Source organism: Tachypleus tridentatus, chromosome 13 (genome assembly GCF_004210375.1).
Source record: "Tachypleus tridentatus isolate NWPU-2018 chromosome 13, ASM421037v1, whole genome shotgun sequence".
In the NCBI taxonomy this organism is placed as follows: Eukaryota; Metazoa; Arthropoda; class Merostomata; order Xiphosura; family Limulidae; genus Tachypleus; species Tachypleus tridentatus.
The window spans coordinates 268,623,981-268,636,736 of record NC_134837.1 but is presented as its reverse complement, the minus strand read 5'-3'; the positions used below and the strand labels follow the sequence as shown (position 1 = coordinate 268,636,736).

Here is a 12,756-nt window from a genome sequence, read left to right as displayed (position 1 = left end):
AATAAGAAACCTGTCACATAAACAAGGAAGTTGTAGATAATGACTATTGAGCTATGTTGTAAATAGAGATGGCTTCACTTACCTGGTCAGCCTAGTGATTTAATGTTGGAGGTTACCCGCCTACTAACCAAGGAAGATTTAGAGTATTTCCTGTGACTGTTCCAAGATATACTAAGGAACGGTTTGTATCCAGGTTAAGTGACTCGTGTTGTTTGTTTTGGAAATAAGCACGAAGCTACACAATGGGCATCTGTGCCCTGCCTACCAAGGGTATTGAAACTCGGTTTCTAGCGATGTGAGCCCGCAGACATATCGTTGTGCTATTGGCGGGCATGTCTTTTGGGAGTTTGATGTAATCAAATACTTGGAACACATAATCAATTCTGTGACTGAGATGCCATCAAAGAAATGATTATGTTGAAAACAGGCTGGTTCACAGAGCCCACTTTCAATACTGATGTCACGATCTTTGGCAAAAGATAATGGACATTTACGAATCTGATTTGCAACGTCTGCACAGCAAAACACGTCTAGACATATATGCAGCAGGACGCAACTATATTATCGTGACTAAATTTATTAATGTTTGCCAACAAAGTTTGTGGTATTCAAATACATAGTAATATTTACATTCTGTCTCAATAGGATATTTTCTGTTACTTTTAAATTTTTTACAAGGAACACGTAAAAGAAAGTGCCTTTAGCCATCTTGTCTTCACATGACTCTCACCAACTTAGTTTACGAAAAGGGTTAATTACAGTGGTAGTCCAAGTTACTTTACTCTGCATGGAGGTACTACAAAATAAATTGTTTAAAGCTATATGAAATCCACAAAGTAAACAGTAACCGATTTTTGACGAACCAATAAGCAAGAGGTCCTAAAAATACAAATAAATATACTGTTGTGTAATATTTCATAGTTTAAATTTGGTAGCAACACGTTTATGATATTTGAAGATCGATAAGTTTTTGGCGAATTTCTCGACGAGTGTTGGTGCTAACTATCCCTTATTTTGAAGTGATAGGCTGAAAGGAAGATAGCTCGTGAACAACACCTATTGGCAACTCGTATACTACTATACTCATAATGCTTTCAAGACCCAAAAGGGTGGATAGCGATATATTTTACGTTATTTGGCAATAATGGAGCACGAACCACGGAACCTCAGGTCCATCAAGTTAATCAACATGATACACATGATTTCATGTACTTATAAGTTATGCATCAGTGAATCAATCTAACAGTTATGAACAGGTTCCACCGAATCCAGAAGATTTAACGCTACTGATACATAACAAAGTCAAACTCAATTTCAATACTGATACATTTGTTTTTTTATAACACTTATTTTGTCATTGCATGTACCTTCCAAGTTGGATGAATTAATTGATATCAAGTAATGCAGACCTTCATCACCTCGTGTATTCCTGTGAACATTGTGAGATGACCATGCATCACATCAAGACAAAGTGGTATTTTGAGCCCAAAATAAGCAAGTAGGCTTATGTCTGCTTGTTTTTTGAGATCATAATAACGTACATAAGATACTGTTTTAGCCAGTTTGGTAAATATATGTTTAGCAGTTTGTATTATCTATTCTTCTAAATCATCCGACTTCTATATATCTAATACTTTACACAACTCAAAGAACAACTAACTGTTGAAATTAGTCCCTGATTTCTATGGATATCTTTCAGCGCTCCTCTATCAAAACATCAGTTGTGGACCGTGTTGATGTATCATAAAATGTATAAGGCATGGCTAACTTCTTGAAGTAATTGATGGTGGTGAATATGTATCAATGACTTACTTATTTCAGTTTTCATAAGTGATATCTAAAGTTATCCACTATAGAGGATCCTGAACAATATCTGTTGAAGTTATCCTTCATTGGCTGGTTTTTCTTTCAGTCAGCATACAGTGTACAGTATTAACATCGTTGTTGAATATGTCGACTGAATACAGAGCTAGAAGATTGACCATTGTATATAGCATAAATGTGGGCAATATTCTGGTGTCCTTCAAAGTCTGGAGAATCTATTGTTTTAGCAATCTTGGATTACAGGTTACAGCACAAACAGAGAACCACTAGGGACTACAAATTACAGCACAGACAGAGAAATCATATTTGGCAATTTATAACAATAGTATGCTAAACTTTCCTACTCTTGAAACTGACCGTACAAGTGCCATAGGTTACTTGTACACATGCTATTTTCCTCTACCTGTACCAGCCAGGCTTTACGTTGCTGCACAGTAAGGAGCACTCATGCCAGACCTGAGTCCTTCAATTGCTCTTTCCAAGGTTCCCCAAAATGTTACTCATAGTATTCATCTACCAGTGGAATCTCCTACTGTATGGTTTGGTGTTATTATAAGAGACTGGTTTCAATTCTTACACAGTTTTGAGGAACAAGACATTCCATGAAGATACAAGGTTTCTCTGTGTTGTACAATAGCCAATCTACATTTCCGTTTTACAGGCCTGGGCAATGTAATATGGTCAAGCCATGTTATTGAAACATTGTTACCCAATGGCCTATCATCCCTTCTGATTTGTTTTCAGTTAATAAACCATTTCAGCAACGTATGATCCATCTGGGTGGTGAATCTCCTACTATACAAGTAATGGTAGTAATGTTTTAAGAAGACTATAACTTTAACCAGTTCTTTCTTCGTCGTACAGAACCTACATTCGGGAGCCATGAGTATATGACTAAAGTAGACAGTTACACATTCTACTCGCTGCAACAATACTTCCTCCAGTTCTGTTGTTACTGACGTCAGTGTCTACTACTGACACATTGTCTTGCTGTGAATATACCAGTACTGCTACAACAACAAAAATCAACTTCAGCCACAACTAAACAACACAATAGGATATTGTTAAAAATATTGAATCAAGATAAATATCTCTAAAAATCAGTAAGTGATATTTGTAAAACAAACTAGATATGAGAGCAACCCATCAAAATTATATATGAATGGAGCACTTCTTCAGACCATAACTTCAGCAAAATTCTAAATTAACGTGGGTTAAACATCTAAATAATATATTAACAGAAGTTTGGAAACGAAAAAAAATTGGACAAGTCTAACAGGCAAAAATCATGGAACCATACCAGACAATATTATCAAAATATACAAAACATACATACGCCAGTTCATATGACATGTATATCCGGTGTGAATCGATGTAGCACTTAATTAAATTACAAACAATTCAAAATTCATGACTAGCAGCACCCTACAAAGTATCACGCAGCATGTCTTATAAATTCATGCACAATTATACAGATATGCAAATTGTCGTCGACAGAGTATTGCACAGTTTCCGGAATTACTTCATAAAAATATTGCATAAAAACGACCAACTGACCGAAGTTGATCGCTACTACGTACACGTTGTAAATGGACCTAAGTATCTTAGAAATAAAGAGCTATCAAGCCACGTAATACGAGAGCTGTTCAAAAAATACGCGGACTGACATCATAAAACAAAATGTACTTTATTTAGAAGTTACAGGTCTGGGACCCCTTCAAAGTACTCTCCTCCCCAACGCACACACTTATCCCAACGGTGTTTCCACTTGTTGAAACAGTCCTGGTACGCTTCTTTTGTAATGTTCTCCAGCTCCTTCGTCGCATTTGCCTTAATCTCGGGAATCGTCTCAAATCTTCTTCCTTTCAAGGGTCTTTTGAGTTTAGGAAACAAGAAAAAATCGCAATGAGCAAGGTCAGGTGAGTAGGGGGGTGGGGAAGAACAGTGATCGAGTGTTTGACCAAAAACTCACGAGTTCTGAGGCACAAATTTCGCACCAACGCGGTGCATCTTCAATTTTTCGGTCAAAATCTCGTAACAAGATCCAACTGATATCCCACACTCTTCAGCAAGCTCCCTGACAGTCAGACGTCGATTTGCCCGCACCAAGGTGTTGATTTTGTCGACGTGTGGGTCGTCAGTTGACGTGGATGGGCGTCCTGGACGTCCCATGAAACATTGAAACATGCCGTACGCTTTATAGCAACATCACCGTAAGCCGTGTTAAGCATAGCAAAAGTTTCAGTCGCAGATTCTCCAAGTTTAACACAAAATTTCACAGCAAGTCGTTGCTCCTTCAGGTCATTCATTCTGAAATCCGCCAAACGAAAAAATCGCACTTCACTTAAAACCGCGTAGCTAATACACAAATGAAGATATCTGCAATCGGGAAATGGCGTCGTAATCAGCTGATCTGTGCGAACCTAGCGACACCAAGTGGATTCCCCTAGAACCAACTGGAGCCGCGCAATTCAAACAGACCGCGTATTTTTTGAACAGACCTCGTACTTGATTAAACACCCCACATTAGTTTTAGGCTAAGTTGACAACAGTGAAAGGTTGTTTATGATGTTAATAAATTATGACTAAAACTAATGAACAGTGTATGATACGTAATGAATTGTTCGCGAAATACAAGACTGTGTAATATCGAACTTTAGCATCGATATATTTGACACATGAATGTATCTGCGGATACCTATATGGACATTGTCTTGAGAGGACTATTATGACGCTCATGTGAAAAAGTTAGAACACCCTGTGAAAGCCTGTGCATTTTTGTAACATTTTTGGAAAAATAGATATTTAATCTCAATTTTAACAATACTGAGAGATTATAGGAATATAACCAAATAAATAAAACTGAAGAAAAGACTTTTCAAGATCTTCTGTAAATATAATTCTACAAAAATGCATATTCTAACTGAGGAAAAAGTTAGGACACCCCCACATTTATTCCCACTTAAAATGGCTCAACTTACACACAGGTGTATCACAGCAAATGCACATGATTAGAAGATCATTACTCAGCATTTTGAATAAAGCTTGCCCTATTTAAACCTCAGACATTTAGTTTGGTGTGCTCCTGACTGTTGAAGTGAGAGTGAGCACCATGACGAAAGCAAAAGAGCTGTCTGAGGCCTTCAGAAAGAAAATTGTAGCAGCTTATGAGTCTGGTAAGCGATTTAAAAAGATCCTAAAATATTTTGAAATCAGCCATTCCACTGTTCGGAAAATAGTCAACAAGTGGAGGGCTTTCAAAAAAACTGCCAGCATGCCCAGGTCTGGTCGTCCAAGCAAGTTCATCCCGAGAGCAGACAGCAAGATCCTAAAAGAGGTCTCCAAACACCCTAACATGTCATCACGGGACCTAGACCTACAGCAGGCTCTGGCTACTGTTGATGTGAAAGTGCATGCCTCTACAATTAGAAAGAGACTGCACAAGTTTAACTTGCATGGGAGGTGTGCAAGGAGGAAACCTTTGCTCTCTAAGAGAAACATCAAGGCCGGACTGATGTTTGCCAGAGAGAATGTAGACAAAGACCAGGACTTCTGGAATAATGTTATTTGGACATATGAGTCCAAAATTGAATTATATGGACACCAGAACAGAGGACATGTTTGGCGTAAAAAAAATACAGCATTCCAGGAAAAGAACCTCATACCAACTGTGAAGTATGGAGGTGGAAGTGTCATGGTTTGGGGTGCTTTCCTGCAGCAGGACCTGGACAGCTCACAATCATATAATTCACCATGAATTCTTCTGTGTATCAGAGGGTGCTTGAGGATCATGTGAGACCATCTTTACGAAAATTAAAGCTGAAGTGAAACTGGACCCTCAAACACGATAATGACCCAAAACATACCAGTAAATCCACCAAGGACTGGCTGAAAACTAAGAAATGGAGAGTTCTGGAATGGCTGAGTTAAAGCCCAGACCATAATCCCATTGAGATGCTGTGGGGTAACTTGAAACGGGCTGTGATGCAAGAAACCCCTCAATCATCTCACAGCTGAAAGAATTCTGCATTGAGGAGTGGGGCAAACTTTCTTCAGACCGATGTCAGAGACTGGTAGATGGCTACAAGAAGCGTCTCACTGCAGTTATTTCAGCCAAAGAGGGTAACACTAGCTATTAGGGGGTGGGGTGTCCTAACTTTTCTTCAGTTAGAATATGCATTTTTGTGGAATTACATTTACAGAAGATCTTGAAAAGTCTTTTCTTCAGTTTTAATTGTTTAGTTATATTCCTATAATCTCTCAGTATTGTTGAAATTGCGATTAAATATCTATATATCCAAAAATGTTACACAAATACACAGGCTTTCATAGGGTGTCCTAACTTTTTCAAATGACTGTAGTATTCTACAAGTACATCTAACAGTAGCCGTGTAACATCATACAGGAGAACACGACTCTCCCAGGTCTTTAAGACCTAAATCCTGATTAAGATGGAGAAGAAGGAAGACTAGAGTATCCACTGAACCAAACTTCACAAATCAGAATATTGTGTTGTACTCTTCACTCATTTCTAGTGACAGCAGCCAGTGTTTGCTGATGTTTGGGAGAACTGGTCATAAACTATCGGTAATATGACACAAAACTATATACTTCATATTTCATCACACGTTGAGGTCAGTATCTTATTGCTACTATCTTAGCGGGGTCTATACACTCTATCTCTACCTTCAATGTATTAACTAATCCCCACCTTTGTATGCAAGAGCACGCAGTTTTCTGGTTTAAGTTCCAAACTTATTTTATTTATCTGCTGGAATACAATTCTAAAGTTCTTATTTACAGGTTCAAACGTGTCTCCAAATAACAAATCACCAGAATACAATTCTAAAGTTCTTCTCTACAGATTCAAAAGTGTCTCCAAACAGCAAATCACCAGAATACAACTCTGAAGTTCTTATCTGCAGGTTCAAACGTGTGTCCAAACAACAAATCACCAGAATACAACTCTGAAGTTCTTATCTGCAGGTTCAAACGTGTCTCCAAACAACAAATCCCCAGAATACAACTTTGAAGTTCTTATCTACAGGTTCAAACGTGTCTCCAAATAACAAATCACCAGAATACAACTCTAAAGTTCGTATCTGCAGGTTCAAACGTGTGTCCAAACAACAAATCACCAGGCATTTTTCAGTCACAGGGGCATTATAATGTAAAGATCAATCCAGTAAGCTTTGGTAAAGGACAGCCCAAGAGTTGACGGTGGATCATGTTTATTGGTTGTCTTTCCTCTAGAAACAGCTAACGCAGACAGCGCTCTTGTAGCTTTGTAAGAAATTTAACAAACAAAATCGTCTTTGTTGCACTGTAGTACGTTCATTCCAGAAGATAAGAGTGTAAATTTGGCTTTTTGAATAAGTAAAGAGTGAGATGTTCGTATTAATAAATACTATGGACGAGAAAATGTAAGATAAAAATTTTAAACGTAATGTATTCTGTAATATAGAGGTGGAAATACATGACTTTTGAAAAGTTTTATTATTTTGAAGGTGTGAAAATTCAATAAATTGAGTTTACCAGGTTTAGACTTGTCTAAAATTGATAGTTTGTAAGTTTTATTAAATCAAAATGGATAGCGTAAAACTTATGTTTTCTTAATCTTTTTTGGGACAGCAGTAAGTTTTTGGATTTACAACGATAAAATCAGGGCTTCAACTTCCCTCGGATGAGACAAATAGCCCGATGTGGTTTTGCAATAAGGAAACACACCCACAGATTTTTTGTTTGTGAAAACCTGTATTTTATTTGCTCTAATTCCACTTAACATTGTAAATTCATAATGCTCAACAGGTCTAGGTTAAATTAACAATAATACTTCTCACTTCTTCCTCACCATTATTACTTCCATCAAAACACTTCTTCATAATACTTCACTGTGTTTATTTGTGTTTTTTTGAATTTCGCGTAAAAGTATACGAGGGCTATCTGCGCTAGTCGTCCATAATTTAGCAGCGTAAGACTAGAGGGAAGGTAGTTAGTCATCACCACCCACCGTAACATTATAACGCCCCCACGGCTGAAAGGGCGAGTATCTTTGGTGCGATGGGGATTCGAAATAGCGCCCTTCAGATTACGAGTCGAACCCATTAATCCACTTGACCATGCTGGGTCGCTTCACTATATAGAAATATACAAATGTATTCTTTGTACTTAAGCACAAAGCTACACAATAGACTATCTATGTTATGCCCACCACGAATATCGAAACCTGGTTTTTAGCGTTATAAGTCTGCAGACATACTTCTGTTTCATTAGTGGAGCAAATACCTAATTTATCTGAAATGAAACATGGAAATTATTTAAGCACTTAAAAATGAAACAACCGTTTTTACCAGGTTTTATGAAAGAAAGTGTCTTTTTTTCCTTTTTTTTTAGAATTTATAAATTGAGTTATTAGAATTATGGAAGTGAATAGGTGCCATATTTAGCTTCATTTTGAGGATTAACTAAAAAATAAAAAGTAACCTTTATTTTTGTATTCAGCATATCCAAATAAGTTTGGAAGAAATTTGTTAATGATTTTAACCCAAAAATTCCCACACCCAGCTGTACTGGACTAATTTCGCTTAAAGAGTTCGTTCAACGTGTAGTTTTACCGTAGAAGTGATGCGAGCGTCTGCTTTGTTATCTTACAGCGATCGTGTCATAGCGTGACATTTTGGAGTATTCAAGTCTGTTAAAGGTTGTTCTTTTCCTTAAAAATTAATAATTATTTGTTGTACATATGGTGAAAGTTATTTTCTATTATTATTGATATAGTAGAGGTTATTACTGTCAGTTTCTTTGCTGACGTAAAATTATTGAAAGTGAAGCTCAGCTTGATATTAGTAGTTGTATTACCGGTCGTACTGTTATTCTAAATTTTACGCGTAAGAATAGTAATATAAAATACAAGGTGTAACTGACTTACAAGTATTATTAAATAAACTACAATTACATGTATGACAGGCGAATGATAATTTTTTACTGTGAATAGTTTGAACAAGTTTATTAAATTCGCTGAGGACTATCTGGTGAGTATAAGAAGACACTTTTGATAGGGTTACAAGTTAATTTAGTTATATCATGTAGCCTTATGTGTACAACTAATCTGAATTGTTAGGTTTTATTAGGAAGTTTGTCTTTTTTATTGTTAATAGCTAAAATTGAGTTATATAGCACTATTTTACAAATATATAGTAACAGGCAACATGCACTAGAGTATGAGGCAAACAATTCCACAGGTTTATAAATATGAGAAGTAACTTCAGAATAGAAGTTCAGATAAAATTTGCTTTTTCAATATTTTAATTCCATAATGCACACGGACAAGTTATTCACTTTCTAGTTACTAAAAGCCATCACTAATTTTTCTATAAACAAGAGAAAAAATATATTAAACTTTTATGTAGTACATAACTTAAGTGAACAGTTTAAGTTAGTATCCTATATCAGAACTGTTTCAACATTTTGATATATCTCCTGTAGTGCTTTGCAGGCTTACAATAATATCATGGCCTTGAAAGCTATGGACATTTTAATTAGTGTCTTACCAACATGGATGTTTCAGAACATGAAAATACAACATGCCTCAAGACAGTGTAGTTGGAAAACCTCCAAAAAGTAAACACAAGAAGGACTTGCTTAGAATACGAAACAATCCTGATTTAGATTCTCATGTTCGTGGTGATGACAGTGATACAGTATTACCTATTACATTCAGGTAGGTCACATGTCCTGTTGTTACACAGTTGTTTCTAAACTACAAAAACCTAGCTTTTTATAATGCCTTAAAATTATCCATATTTAGGGTGTAAATGTCTGTGAGTGTGAGGACCTAGACTGTAGAACTGCTCAGTGAGAGTCCTGAGGTAGTGTCTGTGAGTGTGAGGACCTAGACTGTAGAACTGCTCAGTGAGAGTCCTGAGGTAGTGTCTCTTTTATGGTTAAAAAAAAATTTACACTTCTTAAAGGCAAAAAACTTTATCTGTATCTGTAAACACTTGACCAACCTGCTAATGTGTATCTAGTTCTGTCCTTCTGGTATTATGGAGACTATTACTGGTAGTATGGCTGGGAGTATGGTGGTATTGATACTGGTGTTAGTAGTAGGAATGTGGTGGTATTTAGTTACATATTGAGAACTATTACTTTTAAGATAACATATAAAAAGGAACACTTCTTAAGATAAGAACAGATCATGTGTTAACTTATTTTGTCTAAATTACATGTCTACTGAAAGTGCTTAAAGTTAATAAAGTTATGTATAAATTATAATTTGTATGACCTATTGTCAGAGCTGTATGATTTCTAAATAGTGCTTGCTCTAACCTATCAGGAAAGATAATGAAAACATGTTAACATTTTAAAATGGAGGTTTTATAGTGTGATGTATCTACACAGAAGGAAGATAATGCTTCAATTCAAACATTTCTTTATCTGTTGAATTATAATGGTGATGTGCATCTTTCATTAAGAGGTGATAACTTGTGAAGTGTTTTAAATAACAGTGATTTGTAGTTTAGGAGTTTGTTATTGAATACTAAACAGAGACCATTACATTTTGAATAGATACTTATATATAAACATTAATTTGCATGATATCTATCACTGTACTTAGCTGTTCCTTTCACTGTGTGGGACAACAGCAAAATGTAATGTTTGTATGTCTAAGTTAGCCAGTGTTAAACAATGACAAAGCATACTGTTAACTATATATCCAAGAAAGGATAAATTAATATAACATAGACTTCTACAGTTGTAGATTGCATTTTCATAGAAAGTTTTTGTTTGATTTTGTTGGAAGAAGCACAAGTATTTGATGTAGTTGTGTGTGAGAAAAGTTACATTTGACTTGTTTGGTATTTTGGTACATGTGAAGTAAGAATAGGATGAACTCTAAGGTTGTGGACAACTTTGGTACAGTCATTTGTCGCTGTAAGTAAGTGAAGAGATATATACTTCAAACCATGAGTTGGATTATGAATTCACTTGTTGAATTTACCTGTACCTAGGTTATATTGATGAGTGTCATGTTTCTTTTTATGAATCAAGCTCTCCAAGTAACTGAAATATTACTGTCATTATGATTTGTCTACCAGTTGGTATTACTTCTCAAAGCTAATCAACAGATACAAGTTGGTGTTTTTGATTATTCCAACTGTCCAATTCTTGTAAACTTTAATATAATTAATTAATGAGACAGATGATTAATCAGTTATCAAATAGTTCAGCTCTACTGCTTGTTGGATTTGTGTATGTGAGAAAATCCTATTTCCTTTGTAATCTGTACTGTCCTGTATTAGACAGCCAGGTCACTGTTTCATCACATAGATAAATCTTCTCTAACAAACTGAAAATAAATCACTTATTTCAGCTCTGATGCCATCCAGAAACCCTAAATGTTTGTAAAATTGCTGTTTTTACCACTTAAGGTAATAATTTATTTATAAGTCATCCTTCTATTGTAAAAATATCACCAATAGTAGAAATATACAGATAATAATAACCAATAGATACAAGAAAATCTGACAGGCTACAATTCACTTTATGAAAAGTTGTTTACTGATATAAAATATACTGTGTTATACGTGAAACAGTATGTTCCCCTTGTGTCCAGGTATCACTTTTGGTTGTAATCTGATGGGTAAAGTAGGGTTAAAGGGGGGCACACAACTGGTATAATCAAACTTTCATTAAATTGAATTACTGTGAAATCAACCATTAAATGTGTGCACATTGTCCACTGAAGATTAAACATTAATCTGATGGTCAATTTCACATCATATATTTAGTTGATTCTAACTGGAATTTTAAAATATTTCTCTCTAGTTGTACAACTTTATTATGGTTGATATTTTTAACTTTACTTTTTACTGGTAAAAATGTGGTTTGGTTTCATAACTACCAGTACCAACGATTATGACAATCTTGGCCTGAGATTTGAGAAAAAGAAGAAAAAAAATGTATTACCTCAATTGACTGAGCCTTGGTATAAAAATGTAATAAAACTACCATAAAAACAATGTATATTGACCCTTGTCATAAAGACATAACACACTTAATATGAAAACCAAATCATAAGTCTTACTATTTAATATGAGAGCCATTATTTTAGTCCTAAGTTTAAAAGAAAGAAGTACAGTAATGAAATTATTATTATTGTGATTTATGAAACTACTTGTTGAACATTGATTCATTTAAAAACAAAACATGTAGTGTATAAAACTATAAAAATTACAAAATTATTTGATCCACCAATAATTTTTTTAACTAAAGTTGTAACGGTCTAGGTATGGTGAACTCTTTAATTTCAGTTCTGTTAAACTTCTACGTGAAAGAAATTGTCTATAAAACTGTTGTTCAAATCATGTTTTGAAAATGTTCTTACCAAAACCTTGGTATGTTTGTACATCTGCAAGGACTACTAATCTAACCAACACTTTACTCATGAAGTATGCATGCACAGAAGAGGGTAAAAATATGTGTGTGTGTGTCTATATATATATATATATATATATATATATATATTAAATATGCTGAGAGTAAAATGTGTAGAGATTTCTATTTATACATAAAATAGAAGGAGTACTTATAGGAGTACTTTAAAACTGGTGTGAGGTCTAAACATTTAGAGCTGGTAAGTGGAAATATATGTTAACATAGTAGATAGATTATTGGGTTTTTATCTCACATTTAAGTTTTACTGAATAAAGTAAAATTCAGTTTGTCATCTAATTCCCCTACTGTTATTACATCTTGAATGTGTCATTTACAGTAGATCCAATCTGAATTATATTTCAAAATTCTAAAACTTTTCTCAAGTGGAAGCTAGTATTGGTATTATTGTTTCACATTCAGAAGTGCTACCAAATATTTGTGACCACTTAAATACAGTGACCACAAGCCAGGTGTTGCTTCAATCACTTTTCTGAG

The 12,756-nt window shown here is 35.0% G+C and overlaps 1 protein-coding gene across 4 annotated transcripts in view; it reads left to right on the top strand.

The window, feature by feature from the left end:
* Nucleotides 1–8,193: 8,193 nt before the first annotated feature.
* LOC143236743 (WD repeat-containing protein 37-like) overlaps nt 8,194–12,756 on the top strand; it is a 28,411-nt gene continuing 23,848 nt past the window's right edge. For 2 of the 4 annotated variants that reach the window (XM_076475221.1, XM_076475219.1), the window contains exons 1-2: nt 8,479–8,855; nt 9,392–9,544. In XM_076475221.1, coding sequence (XP_076331336.1) covers nt 9,408–9,544 — 137 coding nt within the window. In that variant the 5' untranslated portion in view covers nt 8,479–8,855; nt 9,392–9,407. Of the gene's footprint in view, nt 8,856–9,391; nt 9,545–12,756 lie in introns of all 4 variants that reach the window. The other 2 variants (XM_076475220.1, XM_076475218.1) reach the window with 2 other exon arrangements.